Source organism: Hemicordylus capensis, chromosome 2 (genome assembly GCF_027244095.1).
Source record: "Hemicordylus capensis ecotype Gifberg chromosome 2, rHemCap1.1.pri, whole genome shotgun sequence".
NCBI classification, from domain to species: domain Eukaryota; kingdom Metazoa; phylum Chordata; class Lepidosauria; order Squamata; family Cordylidae; genus Hemicordylus; species Hemicordylus capensis.
Window position 1 is genome coordinate 331,104,696 of NC_069658.1, and position 23,028 is coordinate 331,127,723.

At 43.6% G+C, this 23,028-nt stretch overlaps 2 protein-coding genes across 10 annotated transcripts in view; one reads left to right on the top strand and one right to left on the bottom strand.

Annotated features, from left to right (window-relative positions):
- ZNF346 (zinc finger protein 346) overlaps positions 1–19,115 on the bottom strand; it is a 34,306-nt gene extending 15,191 nt beyond the window's left edge. For 3 of the 5 annotated variants that reach the window (XM_053292814.1, XM_053292818.1, XM_053292817.1), the window contains exons 1-4: positions 18,954–19,108; positions 4,046–4,149; positions 3,854–3,949; positions 94–238 (exon numbers count right to left, since the gene is read on the bottom strand). In XM_053292814.1, coding sequence (XP_053148789.1) covers positions 94–238; positions 3,854–3,949; positions 4,046–4,149; positions 18,954–19,014 — 406 coding nt within the window. In that variant the 5' untranslated portion in view covers positions 19,015–19,108. Of the gene's footprint in view, positions 1–93; positions 239–3,853; positions 3,950–4,045; positions 4,150–18,953 lie in introns of all 5 variants that reach the window. The other 2 variants (XM_053292816.1, XM_053292815.1) reach the window with 2 other exon arrangements.
- The window catches only part of UIMC1 (ubiquitin interaction motif containing 1), an 85,171-nt gene continuing 81,166 nt past the window's right edge, over positions 19,024–23,028 (top strand). For 2 of the 5 annotated variants that reach the window (XM_053292811.1, XM_053292812.1), the window contains exon 1: positions 19,024–19,742. In XM_053292811.1, the coding sequence (XP_053148786.1) occupies positions 19,682–19,742 (61 nt within the window). In that variant the 5' untranslated portion in view covers positions 19,024–19,681. Of the gene's footprint in view, positions 19,743–19,827; positions 20,142–23,028 lie in introns of those variants that run through there. The other 3 variants (XM_053292808.1, XM_053292810.1, XM_053292809.1) reach the window with 3 other exon arrangements.

Here is a 23,028-nt window from a genome sequence, read left to right on the forward strand (position 1 = left end):
AGGCTACTCAAGATGAGCCTCGGAACATCCTTCTTGACCAGGACTTTTTAGAAGGACATCAGGATGTAATCCTCTGCAGCTTTCTGATCATACCTTCTGCTTTAGGAGACTGCAGCTTCAGCTTCAGATTCTTGGCATGGGTCTTGCCTAGGTAGTGGGAGTTAGCCACGACAGGTGATGAAAAAGTCATATTACAGACTGGACAGCATTTGTTTCTGTCTTCTCCATTGCTGCTCTGCTGTTTGCAAAAACATAAAACAAAATGAACAGAGATGTTTTACTGGGTCTCAAGAGGCAAAGTGTAACTGTGAAAATGTCCACATTCAGGAAATACAACTAGCCTGGAATTCCTTGGTGCACCTTCACCCTGTTCTGTACAAAACACTCTTGGCCTCTTTTCTAGTCAGGGGGACTCCAATCAAGAAAGGCAGGTATAGGCCCAAAATGGTGATGATTAAAGACTAGAGATGTGCAAGTAAAGGATTTTGTGTTCTGTTTCGAGTTTGAAATGAAATGCAAAACAGCTCAAATGTTCCATCAAAACAACAGTCGAGCCAACTGTTTCAATGGAACAAACGTGAAATGTTTCGAGTGTTTTGGCCATAGGAAACAATGGGGAACTCAAAGTACCCCATTGTTCCCTATGGGTAGCTCCTAGGAACACCAAAGTGGGTTGAGTGGTAGGGTATGATGGTGTTACCTATGACCCAACCTACAAAAGAAATGGGCAAGCTGGAGGTTTTAAACAAATTTTAAACCTTTCCCCCAACCCCCGTATGGTGGTTTTGAAGGGTTTAAAATGTGATAAAAATTGTTCGCTTGCCCATTTCTTTTGTGAGCTGGGAGGTAGGTAGCACCCACTATGCCCTACCACCCAACCCACTTTCATGTCCCTAGGCTGTACCCAGGGGGAAAAATTGGGTATTTCCAGTTCTCCCATTGTTCCTTATGGCTGAAACAAGCTGCACCCACAGAGTGCAATGCATTCCACAACCCTGCCTTGAAAAATATTGCAGTAGCACACAAGAAAAGGGAATCTGTCCCTCCCAACATAGAACACACTTTTTAGACACAGTCCAAAAATGGCCAAAAAAGAAACACTGACCCAGAAACACTGCCAGTCACAGTGCCTCACTGCAGTAACATCACTGGCACAAGTTACTCTCTCACACACAATGATGACTCCTTATGTTACTTCCTAGCATTGCAACACCTGCCACAGCAGCACCCTTTCTTAGCAGCAAGCATAGCCATACGCTCAACTAGAAAAATTCAGCCAAATTTCGACTGAGTACACCCTGCAATGCAGAGCAGAGGCAAATGTCAGTCTCAAGGCCAGACATGGAGCTCATCACAGCAGTCACCAAGAATTACTACACACACAGCTGCCACTGTTCATTTCTCACCACAACACTGTCTAAAAAACAAAACAAAAAACAGCTCAAGGAAGACAGACACTCGAATTCTGCCTTTGTCAATCTGAGATCCAGCAAAACCAGACAGTTGTAGCAGCAATAGCACAGCATATTATACTCAGAGCAGAGAAAAGAAAACCACAAAATCAAACCTACCTTCCATAAAAGCTCTCTCTGCCTCCCCGTACCCTTGAAAACATTTTGAAATTCCCTCATTTTGTGTTCCCCCCTCTCTCCTTCCTCCCTCTAATCAATGGAGGCACAACTGCCCCCATTGTCGCTGCCCCGTGACAACACTTGATATGTTGTAAGATAACAAGCCAACTAAGATGCAAGGAGATTGCAAGCCAATTGGAAGCCAGTGCCAGAAAACAATCAGTAAGGGAAAAACAGGTCTCCAGAACAGTACTGAAACGTTTCAATCAAAATAGGGTTGTTCTGCTCTGAGCTTGAAGCAGGCTCTTTTTAAAGAGGGAATTCTATTTCGAGCTCGAAACACTCAAGTCAAAATGTTTCACCACTGAAACCTTCTGCATGTCCCTGTTAAAGATGAATGACTAATTGACAGGAATAGCATACATAAACGGTCAGAGGAAGGAACAGAGCAGATTCCTCCACATAATCTCTTTTATTCTAAATACTCCACTTATGAAATATCAATCAATCAGAAAGGATTAGCTAAATAAAACTAAATTTATTGAACTGGTACACATTGCTCACCCACCTTAAGTGGTGCAACGGGGAAATGCTTGACTAACAAGCAGAAGGTTGCCGGTTCAAATCCCTGGTGGTATGTTTCCCAGACTATGGGAAACACTTCTATCGGGCAGCAGCAATACAGGAAGATGCTGAAAGACATCATTTCATACTGCGCTGGAGGAGTAAACCCCTCCTGTATTCTACCAAAGAAACTTGATGGCACACTTTACCTTTACACATTGCTCAGCAAGACAGAATTGATCAAAAATTTTAGAGTTGAAAGGGACAAAGCTACTTGGACATCTACTAGGCCATATCCCTGCTCAATTCAGGAAGCTGCTACATGTTTGACAGACGTCTGCTGGACCTCTGTTTGAAAACCATTAGCAAAGGAGGGACCATCACCATGCGAGGCAGACTATTCCACTATCAAGCAGCTCTTAGAGCAGGGAAATTTCTCCCAGTGTCTATCACTTATAATTTCAATCCACTGATTCTAGTCCTACCCTTAGGAGCAACAGAAAACCCTGCTAACCAAGCAAAGAGGCACCTTTCAAAGTGGTGATTCTCACATTTAGCAGGGGGAGAGTAATTGGCCCTATCCAACCGCAGAACAGCGTTCCTCCCGTGGTTGCTGCTGGTGTCTCCCTTATGTTTCTTCTTAGATTGTGAGCCCTTTTGGGACAGGGAACCATCTTATTTATTATTTTTCTCTGTAAACCACTTTGAGAACTTTGTTGAAAGGCAGTATGTAAATATTCATAGTAGTAGTAGAAAACAAGTCCACACCTCCTTCTATGCGACAGCCCTTCAGATATATGAAGACAATGAAGTAGAAACAAGAGTCAACTGTATGCCCAAAAAGTGAGGTCTACTTTTCAAAATAAATTCGTCTGTAATGGGCTCATTACAAGCAGAATGTATAACAATGTTACTCCCAGTTGTTTCCATGCTAGTTTTCTTCTTCTAAAGAGACTTAGGGTTACTTCAGAACTGCACAACTTCAGCCCTCCAGCTGCTGTTGAACTACAACTCCCATCATTCCTGACTACTGGCCACTATTGCTGGGGATGACAGGAGTTGTAGTCCAACAATAGTTGGAAGGCCAAGGTTGTGCAGCCCCAGGTTACTTCCCAGGGGAAGATAACATTTGATTTAATGGTAAGTTTTAAATATTTGTTTGCCATACACACAATACAGCTCAAGCCCCACTGGTGCTTGAGATGGCTAAGTGAGCTGTCACCACCCCAACTGTAAACCCCACAGTGCACGTGGTGTGCCATGCTCCAAAATGCCCCCCTTGTGATTTTTCAAGAACTCCCCCACAACACACCCTTGCAAGCCCCCCCTCCATTCCTTCCTCTCCATGTCCCACACCCTACTGTGCAGAGAGAAAGAGACCCATGAGAGGAGGCAGAGCAGTGGTGAGAGAGGCACTGCCGCTGTCACCAGCCTACTAATGGTGTAGCCAGCGAGCCAGATGTCAGAAGTGCCAATGCATTTGCTGCCTGCACTGATCCACAGCTTGAGCCTGCTGCCTCACTGCAACTCATCAACAGGCCAGTCATGGCCATAGCAGACTACTGCATGGAATATTCCTGCAAGAGGGCCTATCTTAGAAATTCCTTCTGGAGCATCACTCTGTAATTCAACGCTATGCTGAATGAATCTGCGAAGCTCCTCAGTGGATGAAGCTCTTTAGCTTGTTCTTCCTGAAGTTCTGATCTCACTAGCATTACCTGCTTTGTATCCAGCTTTATCTTCTTGCTTTGGCTGATCTCCTCCTCACCGTGGATAGCCATATACCGTCGAACTTTGTTTGCATGTTTCTTACTCTGGAAAAAAGAGAACAGAAACACAAGGTACATGTACCAGGAATCCTACATAGCTAAAGTAACAGCTTCAATAACTGCTTGCAGATTGGTGCATACCTGATAATGAGCTAGCTTCTGGGACTCAGAGATGAGCACTGCACTGCACACTTTGCACTGCGTATCTGTGAAGATGTGGCTGTTCTCTTTGATCAAACGATCCACTGTAAAAAAAACACATTGATATAAGAATTGGGAAGCCTTCCCCAGGACCAGCTATTTTCATAGGGTTTTTGCCGGTCTCACAAAGCTTTCAGCCCTATCTTCAGTCAGCGGCTTAACACAGGTCCTGAGGCAAAGACATGATTTCAGAATTTTACAAAGAAAATTCTAATTCCCCAATTAAGAGGAAGTAATGCAAAATACATGCATGTATGAGAAGACAGAAAAATTACATTTTGATCATTTAATTCCCATCCCATATTCAAATGACAAAAATCCACATCACTGCAAAAACACCCTTCCCTCCCCCACACTCCAGTCTCTCAACAGCAGTAAACTACCGCACAGTAAAGCAATAAGATGTTTAACATTTGATAAGCTGTAGGACATATGGACTGAACTACAGTACTGAATAATTTACACCTCTTCCACTACTAAATAAACGACAAGCAATGGCATGGAAGTATTCAGCAACAGCAGGAATAACTCCTTTGCTAATTCATATGCCAGAAGTCCACTGCAGAGTAATATAATTTCAATTAGTGATTTACCTTGTAAATAATGCAGTTAAGAAAGGCTCAACATTTCTTCCTAGCATTGATCCATGTCCATTTTAAATACAATTCCAATGCTTTCATTAGTCTTCAACTAAACAGTCAATTAGGTATTAGCAACAGATGCACAGACCACCACACTGTTTTCATTTTCTAATGTTGCTCCACAATATCTAGTGCCCCACAAGGTGTCAAGAAGTAAAGGGCCCCCTTTATGGTCAGTGGCTCAATGAGAGAGAACACACACACACAGCCAAGGCCAATGATCTCACATGTGAGAAGCTACTATTTACACACCGATTAAGTAGCAGGTTGGAAAACTACAACTGTGTGGGCAGCAAATATTCTCAGCTGTAACTGATGCATAATTGTCCTCAAAGCACATTTTACACATTAATTTGATGAATTCCAGCAAGTCACCATATTGACATGACAAATTGCATTTCAGGCACTGCCATTAGGCAAGTCAAAAAGAACCTCATTTAAATTATGGATAATGTTATTTGTGGTAAACAGCAGCAGAATGGAGCAAGCACACCCTCAAAGAAAGAATGTTATCTTCAGGCACCTTAAAAAGGCTTGTGGCGGAAGCCTTTGTGATGAAAACCAACTTCATCAGGGTTCAAAAATCAATAGCATGTAGGGCCCAAAAGGCACTAAACTGCAGAAAATCCAATCATGCTATACAAAGTTTAGTATGATTGGATTTTCCCTACATACTATCCAGATTGGTTTGGGTTTTTTTTGGGGGGGACGGACAATTTGCAATATAGAACAGATAAATTAGCATAGCAAAGTTAGGAAGATGTTCACACCCATAGCAAGAGAGAAACGTATAGTTTTGATTAAGACCTGAATGAATAGAATCCATTTGCTGATGAATTCCAGTTCATCAGTTTCACGCTGGAATCTCCTTTATAAATTTTTCTATTGAAGAATGGAAACTCTGAGGTCAGAAGCAGTGCCTATACACACTTTAAGATGTCTTAGCTGGTTTAAAAATGCTCTTAGACATTTTTAAGATTGCAATATCCATCTAGCGAAGAGAAGAAGCAGACAAACAAGGTCAATGTTACCCAGGGGTAACATACTGCAAGACAGGCCCAGAAGAGATAGTGACAGACCACCACCTGGTGTCACCTACAGCTCCCAGCTAAAACCACTCTAAGATATCCTCAATGACTCATAGCCCACTCTGGCTACTAAGCTCTCTCTGGTGCAAAACTGGAGTGATGGGCCTGTCCTTGCCACTTATCCATGACTACTCGGAAGCAACAGCAGACAAGGTAAGAGAGACATAAATCCAGCGGCTGGGCCCTGTAGAAAAAATTCAGGTACCAATTATGTTACCCAATATCCATTTAGGCCATAATATTATAGGACTTTAAAACATTCAGCTATATCAGCAGGGAGTCAATTTGTTCATCCTCCAATGTAATACATGCCACCACCTGTAAACAATGCCCTTTTGCTGCCTGCACAGGACAAACTCATCAGTCTCCATGCAAAAATAAACAAGTTGTTCTAGTAAGAACTAATCTGCCTACTTTCCTTTCACTATCCCTACAACTGGACTAAATTTGGTTCAAACTGTGGTCCACAAGTTAGACCTCTTCCACCTCAAATGTTCACATGTCCCCATCTTGGATCGAGGAGGATGACATCATTACAAACTACACCACTGAGGTGTCCCTGTGTGTCGCTCACTACAATTGTACCAAATTTGGTTCAAATTGGTTAGACAGTCTACAAGTTAGTGCACTTACATCCCAATAGTTCACATGTTCACCATCTTGGATCAGGGTGGAGACATCAGCACAAACTACACCATTGGGGCATCCATGTGTCCCTACAGCTGTAGCAAATTTAGTTCAAATCAGCTGGGCAGTTCACAAGTTAGCCCACTTGCATCTCAAATGTTTACGCATCCACCAACTTGAATTGAGGTGGATGACATCACTACAAACTATGCTATTGAGGTGTCCCTGTGTGTCGCTCACTACAACTGTACCAAATTTGGTTCAAATTGGTTAGACAGTCCACAAATTAGCGCACTTGCGCCTCAAATGTTTATGTGGCTGACATTCTCGGATGGGCCTTCTTGGTCGCTGCCCCGAGACTGTGGAATGCGCTCCCTGCTGAGATACGATCTTACCCATCTCTGGCAATTTTCAAAACACACCTGAAAACCCATCTTTTCGCCCAATCTTTCTCAGCTTCCTAAAAAAAATTTTTGGGTTTTAATCTCTGGTTTATTTTTAAATCGTTAAATTGTTTTAAGTTTTTTAAAATATGTTTTTAACTGGCTTTATGCTATTGTAAACTGTCCAGAGACCAAAGTTTGGGGCAGTGCACAAATTTGATAGATAAATAAATAAATCTTGAATTTGGGTGGATGACATCAACACAAACTATGCTGTTGAGGTGTCATTGTGTGTCCCTACAGCTGTACCTGATTTGGTTCATATTGGTCCAGGCATTGCGAAGTTGATGGGAACACACACAGATACACAAAATGCCGGGTGATCTCATAAACCTACAGGGAAGTAGGCTAAAAATACATTGCAACACTGAGAATTCTCCCATGACAGGATTTCTGCTCTGGCCTGAAACCCATCATCCTTTAACAGAAAACTTCCAAGGAAGACTCCAGCATGAAATTTCTAAAGTTATTAGTAAAGTTGATTCTGTTCATTAGATATAGAATACATGTATGTACACTCGCACACGTGTACATGCATAATCTGCTAGTTGAGAAGGAGGTGATCACAAATGCTTCACCAATTTGCCACTGACTGCCTCATTTTTAGCCTACTTGCCAGTAGGCTTATGAGATCACCCAGCATTCTGTGTGTGTCTGCCCGTTTGTGTTCCCCTATCAAATTCACAATGCCTGGACCAACATGAACCAAATCGGGTACAGTTGTAGGGACACATAGAGACACCACAACAGCATAGTTTGTAGTTATGTCATCCACCTCGATCCAAGATGGCGGACGTGTAAACTTTTGAGGCGCAAGTGGGCCAACTTGTGAACTGCCTAACTGATTTGAACCAAATTTGCTACAGCTGTAGGGACACATAGGGATGCCCAAATTGCGTGGTGTGTGATGATCCACTCCAATTCAAGATGGCGGCTGTGTGAACATCTGAGGCTCAAGCAAGCTAATTTGTGGACGGTCTAACCAATTTAAACCAAATTAGGTACAGTTGCAGTGAGTGACACATAGGGACACCTCAACAGCATAGTTTGTGATGATGTCATCCACCCTGATCCAAGATGGCGGACATGTAAATGTTTGAGGCACAAGTGGGCTAACTTGTGAACTGCCTAACTGATTTGAATCAAATTTGCTACAGTTGTAGGGACACATAGGGATGCTCAAATGGCGTGGTGTGTGATGTCATCTACTCCAATGCAAGATGGCGGCCACGTGAACTTCTGAGCTGCAAGCGGGCTAATTTGTGGACTGCCTAACATATCTGAACCAAGTTGGGTACAGCTGCATTGAATGACACACACATGAACACCTCAATGGCATAGCCTGTGATGATGTCATCCATGCTGATGCAAGATGGTGGATGTGTGAACTTCTGAGGCACAAGAGGGCTAACTTGTGAACCACTTAATCAATTTGAACCAAATCTGTTGCAGCTGTAGGGACATATAGGGATGCCCCAATTGTATAGTTTGTGATTATGTCAGCCACCCTGACCCAAGACAGCGGATGCATAAACATTTGAGGCACAAGTGAGCTAACTTGAGGACTGTCTAACCGATTTGACCCAAATTTAGAACAGCTGTAGTGAGTGACACACAGGGACACCTCAGTGGTGCAGTTTGCAATGATGACATCCACCCTGATCCAAGATGGCAAACACATGAACATTTGAGGTTCAAGAAATATAACTCGTGGACCTCAATTTGCATAAAATTTAGTCCAGATGTAGAGACAGTGAAAGGAAGGTAGGCTGATTAGTTCTTACTAGAACAACTTGTTTTACTCTGGCAAGGCCCTTCTCTGTTCTCGTGAGCCAGGAGATGAGCAGTGGAGCTAACCAAATTCCAGCGTCACTGCTAATGTTAAGAAGTCAGCACAAAGTCAGAGATCACTTGCCCATCTTTATGCCTGGGAAGAGAACATGGGATCTTGCTGACCTCACATGGAGCGACAAAGGGATTTAAAAAGTAGCACGATGTCTCACTGCTTTTTAACCTGTCCAAGCTCAGTTTATGGCATACAAGGAGAATCCCTTGCCCACCCCCCACCCCCAAGCCATTCAGAGTCAGGAATGAGGGAAGGAGTGTTCTGCAATGATGGTGGATCTCAGAGGTCAGCATGACTTTACAGTCAAGACCTCACATATCCTGCTTGGAAAATGGTCAGTGGTAAGCAAACATTCTAGCTAGCTAGATGACCAGCACCTTTCACCCCAAAGTGTATGGACTTTTGCAAATGAGTATAACAGTTCATGCACAAAAGCTTATCTCATAATACATCTCTTAATCCTTAAGGCACCAAAGGATGATTTGTTGTTTTAGTTGTGCCTAAACAATGGCTACTTCCCTAGAATGTGGCACCCTCAAAGAAAGCATCGTATATTATTGGGGCGGGGGGGGGAGTGTTTGCATCCATTTACTTGATCCAGTCATGAATGACAAACTTCACAATGTTGCAGACAAAAATGGAACAAGTTAATGAAAAGAATAACATGAAGTGAAACAATTACAATCCTGTTGAGATGTTATACTCACGTACAGAATCTCCAAGAGCACAGTTGGAAGCACTGATATGCTCTGAAATCCTGGCCACTCACTCACAGCGTTTGTCTGAAGAGAGAAAATACTGTATCCGGAGGATGTACATGTAATCCTCCTATGATGTGGAACATGGGGGCACCATCATTCCACATCATGGAAGGGATCTCTCCTTGCATAGTGTGTTCGTCTCTTCAGACAAAGGCTTTAAGTATGGAAATCAGGGTAGGGTTCCAGAGCACATCAGTGAGGGGCTTCCAAGAGCACTCTTAGAAGTGTTGAGTACAAATGCAGCATCCCTGCTTTGTCTATCATCTGAGCAGGGCTCATCACAGGATGGCTGGATAACAGAAGAGAGTTATGGCACCTTTGCGGAATTCACAACCATTTCTAATCCTCTACCCTCTATTTTTTAATGGCATACACAGAGCTCAGACAGGGGTTTTTTTTTAACCCCCCAAACCCCAATGAAATACTTCAGCAAACTCCAAACTCCTATGCCTTGAGAAATCAAATGGGGGTTGGGGAGAGAGAACTTTATTGCAAATGTATAAGAGCATTCTAGTCACTGTTGTTTGAGAGGTCAGGGTCATCTTCTAAGCCCTAGAATCTTAGGCTAATGTCATTCTAACAAGCTGTCATGGATGTTTTTTCTTGTTATATTGTAAGAGAGACTCTGCTTTCTGAGGCAGACAATATGCTAATATTGATGGAGTTCAATAAAATGCAGAACTCTTTGTTCTTTATACTCTGCTGCAAAAGATAACTTCCAACATACTACACAACAATACACAGAAACCAAATAGTATTGCAGTAATGCAAGGGAACAAGATACAGATATGTAGCCACAGTCAAACATCTGGATTCTAATCCTTCCCATCAATGGGACTTACAAGTATATAGGACTGCCACCTAAACCTAGTTTGACTTTGATCAACCACACCAAGTCATGAAAAGTAATTTAATAGATGGAGGTAGAGGTAGTCATGTGTTTGGGCGGTGGGGGTGTGGGGAGTTTATTTTATAAAAATTGTAACAGATATGAATCAAGCCTGACATATGACAGTTAAAGAAATGTTACATAAACATATATATGCTTAGGATAAAAAGACTCTGCAAATGCATCAGCGTGTCACAAAACACAATTGCTACACTGCTATTTCAGATCAGGGTGCAGAACATGCAATTTCAATAACCAGTGTGGTAGGTTCCCTATTGCTTTGCTGTTTACAAGACTGCAACAGGGTAATGACACTAGTTTAGTAAAGCAAATTGCTACAAGATCCCAGTTCTTGAATACTAGTAAGATGGATGGACACAACTTTGGAGATGTTTAAATCTAATTATCTTCTCTGAAATTTATTTAAAACACTCATATCCTCCTTTCAATTAATAATACTCAAGGGGCTCACATCACTGTTACACATTACAGTTACACAAAAAAAAAATGAGGACAGCACATAACAGATAAAACAGCACTTTCAAGAGAACAATTAATGAGTGTTCATTGTGTTTTGCCCTTGTATGTAACTCTGCAGCAACTGTTCTTAAAGCAATGTTTTACTACAAACTACAAAACAAATTTTAAAGTGTCAGCTTGGTCCCATAAAGGATATCCCAGGCAAAGGCTGATGGCTTGACCAGTTCTCACTAGGGATGTGCAGAATGTTTCAACAGCAACATGTTTCAACTTGAAACAGGCCTTTTCAAGTGTTTTGAGCTCAAAACAGAACAGCCTCTTTAAAAAGGGCCTGTTTTGAGCTTGGAGCAGCACAACCCCATTTTGATGCCATTTGGAGGTTCGTTTTACTCTTGCTAATTGATTTTCTGGCACTGGCTTTCGATTAATTTGTCATCATAGAAATCAAGTGTTGTCAGGGACAACTGTGCCCCCATTGGCTGGGGGGAGGTAACACATTAGGAGGGAATTTCAGAATGTATTCAAAGGGACTGGGAGGCAGAGAGAGCCCTTATGCCTCTCTTGGAGAAAGGAGATAGGTTTGATTTTGTGGTTTTCTTTTCTCAGCACTGATATAATATGCTGTGCTATTGCTGCTATAACTATCTGGTTTTGCGGGACGTCAGATTGACAAAGGTAGAATTTGGGTACCATCCTTGTACCTTCCTTGAGTTGTTTTTTGTTTTGTTTCTGAGATGTGGTGAGAAATTGACAGTGGCAGAGTGTGTGTGTGTGTGTGTGTGTAAGTAATATTTCTTGATGATTGCTGTGATGACTCCAAGTCTGGTCTTGAAATTAACTTGTGTGTAGGGATGTGCACAAAATCTGATTTGAGCTCCGAATTGTGGCATATTCCCCACCCCATTAACAGCGAGGAGAGCAAGTCCATACCTGCTCTTCCTCCACTCACCACAACAGGAAGTTTGGTGGCACTCTCCCAGCTAAGACTGTGTGTTGGTGTGCCATCTCCCAGCTGCCCTCGCGTGATGCTGGCACGCACATGGTCTCCATGCATGTGTGGCCACCATTTGCATGGTCAGCAACCATGTTCATCATGCAAATGGCCACTGTGCATGTGGAGAGGCCACATGCATGCCGGGATCGCACAAAGGCAGTTGGGAGCCACCCCGCCAGCACACGATCTTAGCTGGGGGAAGTGCCACTGAACTTACTGTGGCTGTGAGAGGAGGAGGAGCAGGTATAGAGCTGCTCTCCCCTATGTTAAGCCGCGATTCAGAGCTCAAATCCAGTTTTGTGCATATTCCTAGTCTGCTCTGCAATCTGCATTACAAGGTGTACTCAATCAAAATGTGGCTGAAGTTGCTCTAGTTGAGTAAATGGCTATGCTTGCTGCTAAGAAAGGGTGCTGCTGTGGCAGGTGTTGCAATGCTAGGAAGTAACATAAGGAGTCATAATTGTGTGTGAGAGAGTAACTTGTGCCAGTGATGTTACTGCAGTGCAGGCACTGTGGCTGGCAGTAGATTCTGGGTCAGTATTTCTTTTTTGGCCATTTTTGGACTGTGCCTGAAATGTGTGTTCCGTGTTGGGAAGGACAGATTCCCTTTTACTGTGTGCTTCTGCAGTGTTTTTCAAGGCAGGATTGCAAAACAACATATTTATATACCGCTTTTCAACAAAGTTTCCAAAGTGGTTTACATAGAGAAAGAATAATAAATAATAAATAAGATGGCTCCCTGTCCCCAAAGGGCTCACAATCTAAAAAGAAACATGAGACAGACACCAGCAACAGTCACTGGAGGTTCTGTGCCTATGGTGGATAGGGCCAGTTACTCTCTCCCTGCTAAATAAAGAGAATCGCCGTGTTAAAAAAGGTGTCTCTTTGCACAGTTAGCGGAGGTTAGCAAAATGCAATGCACACTGTGAATGCAGCTTGTTTTGGCCATAGGGAACAATGGAGAAACAGGAAACACCCCATTGTCCCACATGGGTAGCTCCTAAGGACACCAAAGTGGGTTGTGTGGTAGGGCATGATGGGATCCTATGGTGGTTTTGGGGAAAGGTTAAAAATTTGTTAAAAATGCCCTACCACCCAACCCACTTCAGTGTCCCTAGGAGCTACCCATGGGGAACAATGGGGTATTTCTAGTTCCCCCATTGTTCCCTATGTCCAATATACTTGAAACATTTTGAGCTGTTTCATCAAAACAGCTGGATTGACCGCTGTTCTGACTAAACATTTCAGCTGTTTTGTGTTTAGTTTAGAGCTTGAAGCAGAATGCAAAATCCATTCCCTGCACATCCCTAGTTCTCACACTTAATTAAAACCTAAGTAGCATGCAGATATACAAATGTATTAGGACTATGCAGGCTTACACAACAAGTCATCCGAGTGAGGGACTTAAGAAGCTCATGAAAAATTAGAGGTGGTTCCTTTGTACTGTACAAATGTGATGGATATTTATATACTGATTTTCAACACAAGTTCCCAAAGTGGTTTACACATAGATATAAATAAATATAATGGCTTCCAACATGTATAGTACTAAATGATGGATTTAGTACAATACTAAACACTGAATGATTGCAGACTTGTTTCTAGCCTCCCCTTTGAGGGTAAGATGATAGAACATGTGGTGGCATCCGAGCTGCAGAGGGTCTTTGATTATACAGATTATCTAGATCTCTTTCAATCTGGCTTCTGTCCTGGATATGGGATTGAAACTGCCTTGATCACCCTAGCAGATGGCCTGTGCCAGGACCTTGACAGGGGTGTGCATCCTTTTTGGTTCTGCTGGACCTCTCAGTGGCACCATGGTATCCTGTACCTCTCAAGTATGAGGATTGGAGGCACTGCTTTGGAGTGGCTTTGGTCCTTCCTTGGGGGAAAGGTCTAGAAGGTGGGGGGACGGACTACTGCTTGGCTCATTGGCCATTGGCTTGTAGGGTCCCATAGGGTTCAGTTTTGTCCCACATGCTGTTGAACATCTACATGAAACCACTTGGAGAGGTCATCTGGGGAACTGGATGGAGTTGTAGCAATATGTAGGTGACAATCAGCTCTCTCTATCCTTATCACTTGATCTTAGGGAGGCAGTAAATTACCTGAATCAGGTGCTGGAGGCCATGATGGGCTGGATGTGGACTAGTAAAGTGAGACTGAATCCAGACAAGACAGAGGTGCTGTTGGTCAGCAGGAGAGCCAACCAGGATGAAGGGATTAGACCGGTTCTGGATGGGGTTGCACTCTCCTTGAAAGAGCAAGTGCGCAGCTTGGACTACAGCTGGACCTAGCTCTGCTTTGGGATGCTCAGGTGGAGGTGGTGGTCAAAGGTGTTTTCGAACAGCTTTGGCTAGTGTGCCAGCTGAGTACCTTTCTTGAGAAGGCAGCTCTGGCCACAGTTACCAACGCCTTAGTTACGTCATGGCTGGATTACTGTAACACACTCTGTGTGGGGCTGCCTGAAGAATATCCAAGAACCACAGCTAGTGCAAAATGTTAATCCTAAAGGGCCACTTCACATTATTGATTTTCTCCATGTGATTATGTACACATGTACATTATCACATAGAAACAAGTTTGCATGAACTGGATGCTATGTGCTGTGAGCTATTTCTGTGATGCAACTGCTGGAAAAAAGTGCAGGAATAGCAAGAACTGGCTTGAAGTTTAATGTAATTAATGAAAACATTAGTAAGACATGTGGGTCTTGAAAGGTTAAATAAAACTGAAAGATTTTCAAGCAACAATAAAAAACATTTTTGCAGGAGAACTTAATTTCATGAACAGCACTGATCACTTTCTGCAGCATATATACAGTGGCTTAATAAGCAACAGCAAGCTTCATATGAGATGGGACTCACTATATCCATTTCCACTAATAAAAAATAATAATAATAACAACAACAACAACAACCTTTGTTAGCTTCCACATAACAATTTGTTCTCTGGGCGGCTTACAACACAGCATTAAAACATAAAATACACAAAATAAAAACACAACACATTAAATCATAACAGCGCAAAAGGGGGGAATACAAAATACAATACAAAACAATTTAAAAACTTTTAAAATCAGTTTGAAAATCAAAACTCAAATTTAAAAGGTCTAAGTGAACAAAAAGGTATTTTACCTGCCATCTAAAATAACAAAGTGATGAAGCCAGGTGAACCTCAGTGGGGATGCTATTCCATAAAGGAGGTGCAACCATCGAAAAGGCCCTCTCCCTGGTAGCCATCTGCCTCACCTTGTTTGGCAGGGGCACTCAGAGGAGCGCCTCTGAAGAAAATCTTAAGGTCCAGGTTAGGAAATATGGGTCAAGGTGCTCTCTCAGGTAACCCGGTCCCAAGCCATTTAGAGCTTTAAAGGTTAAAAAATCAGTACTTTGAATTTGGCCTGGAAACGGACTGGGAGCCAGTGCAGCTGATGAAGCACTGGCATAATACACTGAAAACGTCCAGTCTCAGTAAATCTTGCAGCCCTATTTTGTACCAGCTACAGTTTCCAGACCGCATGTGGGTAGTCCCACATACAATGCATTGCCGTAATCTACGCGAAAGGTTACCAGAGCATTAGTAACTGTGATCAAGCATCTCTATCCAGGTAAGTTCGCAATTGGCATAACAGCCAAAACTGATAAAAGCTTAGGATTAAAGGGTCACAGTTTATGGTAGCAACAGAACAAAGATGGTTTTTTAAAAAAAGTTTTAAGATCACAAAAAACCACAATGTTATCTTCCAATGGTAATGTTTAGCTTTTTCTTCAGTAAAAGAAATCAGTTATAACAGCAAGTTATAACAAAAGTGAACTAGTGAATGCACCCAAGAATGCTGCCCAAGACCAGCAGATTGTATTAAATGTACTGTGCTGCCTAGAAGGTCCTCTCATAGGTGAAAGCCCCCATAAACACCACACTGTGGAAAAATTGGTACTGGTTAGAATGTGACAAGAGAGTACATACACACACGAAGATAGATTTACTGTTTAATGCAGGGTTAGGGAACATTGGCTCTCTAGCTGTTGCTGAACTACAACATCAAACATCCTTACCCACAATAAATTGTGGCTAGGGATGAAGCAAGTGGTAGTTCAGCAACAGCTGGAGAGTCAAGGTTGCCTATCCTTGGTATCTATCAAGCATGCAACACCAAACAGAAAATTTGATACCTATCAAACATACAAGACCAGATTCCAAAGTTCCAAATTTCTGTGGAACTGCAGAGAATGAGAATGATCACTTTATTGAGGGCAGATACCAGCTTGATGAACAAGTGTGTCAGTCAATTAACAGGGTCCTACAGACGAAGCTCTGGGTACTGTGAATCTCAGATGCGCACACACAATAAAAAATCAAAAATCTTAGGGCAATTTAAAAAGATAGTATGAATTTTCAGATTGCACTCTGCAACCAGTGTTCCCTCTAATTTTTATCATTATTGAGTGGAAAGTGTTTTGTTCTGGGTGGCAGTATCAAGGCAGTGTGCTCGCATAAATCTCCCCCCCCCCGAAAGCATTAATGCACCGCCCTCAGCCACCCACCTCAACATTCTGCCGGCACCCCGTTTCCTCCTCTTCCCAGCTGAGAAGCATTGCTCCATTTCCCCTTCTCCCCGGCCAGGCCACAGCCTCACCCTCTGCCCTGCGGGCTTCGCCTCCTTTTTAGCTCTGAAAGCCCACTGTGCAGTGTGGCACGATGGGGGGAGGCAGCAAGCTCCTTCCACTTCCCCTCCTCTCAAGTGACTGCATGGGCTCTGCTGTTTGCAGCCCTTTTCCATAGCACACAATTTTTTTTATTGCCCCCGACATTCTGCTGGCACCCCGTTTCCCCCTCTCCTTGCCAGGAAGCATTGCCCCATTTTCCTCTCCCTGTCTGGGCCACCACCTCTCTCCCCTTTTTGAGGAAAGCCAGAAATGGGCTGCAGACAGCAGAGTCACTTGAGAGGAAGGGAAGGTGGAAGGAGCTTGCGGCTGCCTCCCCCTCGCTCCGCACTGCACAGTAGGCTTTGAGAGGTAAAAAAAAGGAGGCAAAGCCCGCTGTGCCTGGCCAGTGAGAGGAAGTGGCGGTCCGGCCAGGGAGAGGAGGAAACGGGGCAATGCTTCCCGGCCGGCAAGAGGGGGAAACAGGGTACCAGGCAGTTGGGCGGCGGGTGTAGCAGAGACTGCACACCTGCCAGAAATTGCTGCATGGGGGCTTGAGAGTTTGTGTGCGCGCTCGCACACCTTAGAGGGAACAGTGTCTGAAACCCTACTTGGCAATCTGTGTTCCCCCTAAGGCGTGCGCATGTTCGCATGTTTTTTGATGTACATTCAGTTAATTTTAGATCCCACTCAGGCTGAATCAAGAAGGCCCGATTCTGAATGCACATACACACACACTCCCTTGATACTGCCACCCAGAACAAAACTCATTCCGCACACAGAAGAAAAAAATTAGAGAGAACACTGCTGGCAATGTCTAATGAAGATTCAGAAAACAGAGAAATGGGTGTTCAGTGGTCACTGGGTGAGAATATACATCCTTCTGTTATCCCCATACTCATCTGTGCCACATACCAACACATGTTCATCTAAGTTCCATGCCTGTTACTCCACTCCTAAGCCATTACCTAAAACAGAATTCTTGAAAATTACACATACATGTAATTGACCACAGAATACATCTAACCACAGTAATAGATCAGCATTACAATAAAGCACTGCAGCAAATCAAAGGTGCTTTGCAAAATGTTCTGAGAACGTTTTGCTCTCCTCTTCTGAGAGGAAAACCAATCTTGTGGGAGCAAGCATGACTTATCCCCATAGCTAAGCAGGGACTGTCCTGGTTGCATATGAAAGGGAGACTAGAACTGTGAACACTGTAAGATATTCCACTTAGGGGATAGAGCCAGTCTGGGAAGAGCAGAAGGTTTCAAGTTCCCTCCCTGGCTTCTCCAAGATAAAGCTCAGAGAGATTCCTGCGTGCAACCTTGGAGAAGCCACTGCCAGTCTGTGAAAAAAATACTGAGCTAGATAGACCAATAGTCTCACTCGGAATATGGCAGCTTCCTATGTTCCTAATGTACTCATCCAAGGGCCAAGCCTTTATACAGACTCCAGAATACAAGAGTTATTTGCTGTCATTCATAAGTTATACACTAAATAAGGACTACATTTAGATAATTAGAGAGATAATTGAGTGGGGTGAAATATTAGAAGTTGCACACTATGATGTTTGAGATTTATTTAGGGCACTACTAAATGATATGATGAAGTGGAGATAGGCTGCATTTTCAATCTCTATGTTAAATAGGCTAGAAACACAAACCCTTCCTTAAACTATAGGTGAAAGGGGATTGGAACACACAGTCCCATCATGTATACTAGGAGGCTGGAGTACAAATGTAATATAGGGCTACCTGGTTGGCAATGGGAATGGGGCTGTTTCTATCATAACGATGATCAAATGACAGCCACAGAACAATAAATTTAAGGGAACATGGGGGGCTATATTAACACCTGTCAATGGAATTTCACTAGCACAAGGGCAACGACAAAGGCAAGTCATAGGCTACTATCTGTACAGAAGGCTTCGAGGACGTCTCTTCGCATCTTAAGGAACAACAGATTAATTGGAGCACAATCTTTGCTACCCTAAAGCCAACTTCATCCGATTCCATGGTTCCTGGCTCATGAAATCAGATACCATAATAAATCTGTTCGTCTTTAAAGGTGCCACAAGATTCCTTTTTGGTTTTGCTGTAACTAGTTCACACGGCGCCTCCTCTGGAAGTGGGCTCGGCGGGAATGACAGAGGGCATGGAGAAGTAATCCACGATGCCTACGCATTTTTTCGGAGGCGGCGGCGGCGGGGGAAGAAAGAAACAAACCGAAAGAGGCAGGGAATTCTGCTCGCTCCTCCCACTCCGCGCGCGGTGGGGACAGGGAGGAGAGAGCCGGCCCCCATCCCGTGGTCACACAGGCCCCACAATGCTCCTGGCTCACGTGCTAGAGCGAGGAAGCGGAGAAGGCGAAGAAGCCACAAGGAGACAGAAGACCCCATCCTACGAGAGCAAGAAAGAACAGCCTCAACCTCACCTGCTTCTTTCCCGACCGGCAAGGCTGAAGCGTCCCCGTTGCTACCCTCTTCGTCCGCCATTTTACCTCAGCGTCGCCGCCCCCAAGGAACCCGCCTCCTTCTCCCAGAGCTCCGAGATACCGCGAGAGAGCCGAGCCTCAAAGGCACATATCGCGAGAGCTCTTTCCTCTGGCCCCGCGAACGGAAAAGATCAGGGTCGCCGATTGAAGGCCATGCGTTCTCGCGAGATTCGCTTCTGGTGATCTCGGAAGACGGTCGCGTGACCAAATCAAAGCTACGCGCGCGCCCATTTCTTTTGAGGGCAAGCGAGTCACCGCCTGGAGCGGTTTGTGAGGGAGGCTGTTGTTATTAGCCGGCTCGCTGAGTGGGTACGCTTGTGGCTGCCTTGAGGCATTTAGCATGCAACCGAACACCATCACTTGTGAAACAGCTATGCGCTTTTTCCCGCTCACCGCTTCAACACACTGGGGAAAGCTGCGATTAGTATATTCGCTAATAATATTGTGCGAGTATAGATTGTTTCGAATTTCCAGTTCCCTGTTCTGTGTTGCTCTGCAAGCTCCGTTGATTAGAGTCTGATGTGCCCGTTCGTAGAGGTGGACACAGTTCCCAGGAGAAGGTGGGAGCACAAGTTAATCCAAGGCTCTATTCAATTTAAGCTGCTGTGAATGGCGGTACTCAAATTAAGTACAGAATAAAAACATTTTATTTTCGTAAATGGAAAACAATGGATAAAGTCCTCACAACACAAGCAGGAGGAATAGGCACTCCCCCTGTGCCAAGGAAAGGTGAGTGAGGTGAACAGGGAAAGCATTTCATTTGGCCTGCTGCTGCAACATTTCCCAAATCACGTTGCTGGAGAGGGAAAACAACAAAGAGGAAGGCGGCCTCCCTTCCTTGCCTTCACTCAAGATGACGCTGAGGGCTTCAGCGGGGCCGGGATCATCGCACGGAAAGAGCTGCTCACGTGACCGCCGAGCGCGGGCACCACTCTTTCCATCCTGACTGTGCGAAGCGAAGCCATTGGCACCACATTGAATGTGGGCAAAGAGATCCACTCTCGGCCAGTGTCGAACCTGTCGAGTCCTAGCAAGAGGCACCAGAGTCGTCGGCTTGTCGTTGCCGCTTGGTGGGGTCGGCGTGGGAGGGGGCGGGGCACTGGCCCGGTGGGGGAGACGCTGGGGCTGGTGAGTAGCCTGTCCATAACCAGCTCCACCCACGGAGTTTCTTTTTCCATCGTGGGACCCTTCATTACCTCCTCCCCTGCTTCTCCCGTGGAGCGTTTCCATCTAGGATCCTCTCTGTTATCCCCAGCTCAGAGTCTCTCTTTAGGTCTGGCAGCGGATCTGGTGGGCCTAGCAGTCTGTTGGGATTCTGGTTGTCCTATTGCTTTCCCTCCCTTCAGGAACGACTGCCAGAGAGCCAGGAAAAAGAATGGCCTGGCTCCTGTTGTGCCTTTAACAGCCCTTTGATATGTAGAAATCTGCACTGAAGTTTTTGTGTGCAGAGATAAAACATGATTTCCTGATACGGTCTGCACATCACGTTGGAGTCAAAGGGACAGTTACAGGAGCTGTTTCTAAAGTTAGCAGCCCCAAAGTTTGGGGTCCAAACTACGGTCTGATCTCCCACAAAGCAGCTCTCACTCAGCAAAGGTGTTGTATCCTCATAGAAGTCTCCTAGTACCTCCTTCTGGCTATCTTTCATTACTTCTCTTTTATTTCATTTGAACTCTCCTTTAGAAATCCCTCCTTCCAAAGATTAACTTTTTTACAGCATTATAGATTAAATGTTTACACAAGAGACTTCAGTGTTCAAAAAAATAAGTTGCACCACAAAACCCCATGTCCCTAAATAGTTATGAAGGTGTTTAGGATTAACATGTTTTTAGAGAAGGTTTTGCAATATTTGGAGAGCAGTTACTCATGCTGTGTGTTGAATTGAGAGATATTTTATTTAGGTAGCATAGGTTTCGTTTTGGTTTAGACACTAACTTTGTAAAGTGGTTTGATGACAGGTTAAAACACTTGGACTCATTTCTTCTTGTGGAATAATAGCAAACTCTTTTGCTTGTAAAGTAACTCTAATATTAACAGAATAGGTGGCACACAAACTTTTGACATAGCAGCACTCTGCCATTGGAAGCTCCTTTTTCAAGCAGCAGGAGAGCCCAGCTCCCACAAGGGGTCCTTCTGCAAGAGAAAGGATACCTTGCTTTTGCATGGAAGGTATCTCTGCTGATGGAATGCTGCTATGCCAAAAGCTTGGATGCTATAGGTAGTTAATTTGAGAGAAGGCGGGAAAGTATTATTTTTTTAAAGTTTATTTTGGAGTTTTTAAAGAAGTGTTTACAAACAAAATGCATACAATAAGTTAAATAACAGGAAAACAACACAGTCATACTATTACACGCCAAGTGCCTAATTATTGAACTGCGTCATTTGAACAGATTACAGCTTTTTATGTTTAGGGGTTCATCTTCAGATTCAAGGTTACCAAGATATTAGGTTCAATTTCAGTTCTGGTTCACTGGAAAAACCTCTGAACCTGTTTTGGGGTTGGGTTCAGGTTGAAGTTGGGTTCATGGCAGTCGTGTTTTCACTTTCCCCTCAACATGGGTGTTTTGTACAGTTCTGAGTGCTATGAGGAATGTGGTTGTGTGCGTTACAGCTGCCTGTGGGCCAATGCCCATGATATTGCCAGTGACACCTCCTACACCATTTTGTGTACTTCTTAAAAGTTAGACTTTACCTGTATTATTTATGCTTTAAATCTTAAGCTGAGTGCTTCCCCAACTCTGCTAAAATGCAGAAGCACTCTTCTATCCCTTAATCCAGCCTTCTAATTAAGGCCACAAATATTATAGTTTGCAGAAAGTTTTAATATTCTGTCCGTGATGGTGGCAGCAGGAGGTCTTTTTCTTCTTTGTTTTAACATTCTACTGTGTGCCTTTATGGGAAGCAGTGGCTTCAGAAGCACCTGAAGTGGTGATAATATTCCTAGTAGCTGACTCCTGCTGGCTGCCATTTTTCTTCTTCTCTAGAGTGCACTAGGAAATGATGCTGCATCGTAGCTGGCTCATTCTAGAGGGGAAAATGGTGACCAATGTGCCAAGAACAGTATCAGCACTAAAAGCAAAGAAGAAAAACACCCCATTGCTGCCATTTGCTTACGTTAAAAACAAACTATTGTTGACTGGACAGAATTCCTGGTCACTTGTGGTGTCTATGCAAGTATTTAAATACAAGTATTTAAGTGAATAACTGTCCAGCTGCAAATTATAACAAGGCCCCCCCCACCCTGCAATTATATCCTTATTTCACAAGCTTTTTCGTTCATGATTTAGATTTTTAAAGATGGTGAACTTTTCCTTTCCATAACTTTGGGGGCATGTCTTCCTTTTGTAAAAGAAAAAGAAACAAAGAACAAACCTTGTTCAGTTCACTTACCTTCTTGTGATAACACAAGTGAAATTACAAGGCATATTGACAGCACAGAAAAATGGGATACATTGTAGTATGGCTGTGCGTTCACTGTAGCAAGATATTCCACCAATTCCAAACTCTGTTGCATGGGCACGAGAAATGGTGCCATGAGCCCCACCGCCTATTAGGATAATCTGGAGAGGTTCGTCTGTGGTTGCCAACAACTTGTCCGGTGGCTACTCAGGAACGGGCCTTCTCCGTTGCTGCCCCTGGACTTTGGAATGTGCTCCCTGTTGAAATAAGAGTCTCCCCATCTCTGGTAACTCTTAAAAAGGCACTGAAGACACATTTATTCACCCAGGCTTTTAATTAGATTTATAGTTTTAATTTTTTAAAATACTGAATTTTAAATGTTTTAAATGATTTTAATTGCTAATTGATTTGATGTTTCAAATGATTTTAATTTTAAACCACCCAGAGACGCAAGTTTTGGGCAGTATAGAAATATTTTTAAATAAATAAATAAAAGGGACTTTCAGGCTGATTATGTAAGCACATAATGAGTTGGGAGTGAATGTTGTAGGGCTCTGTAGCTATGTTCTCAGACTTGGTATCTCAACAAAAGAGGTGGCTGCTTTGGAATAATTTT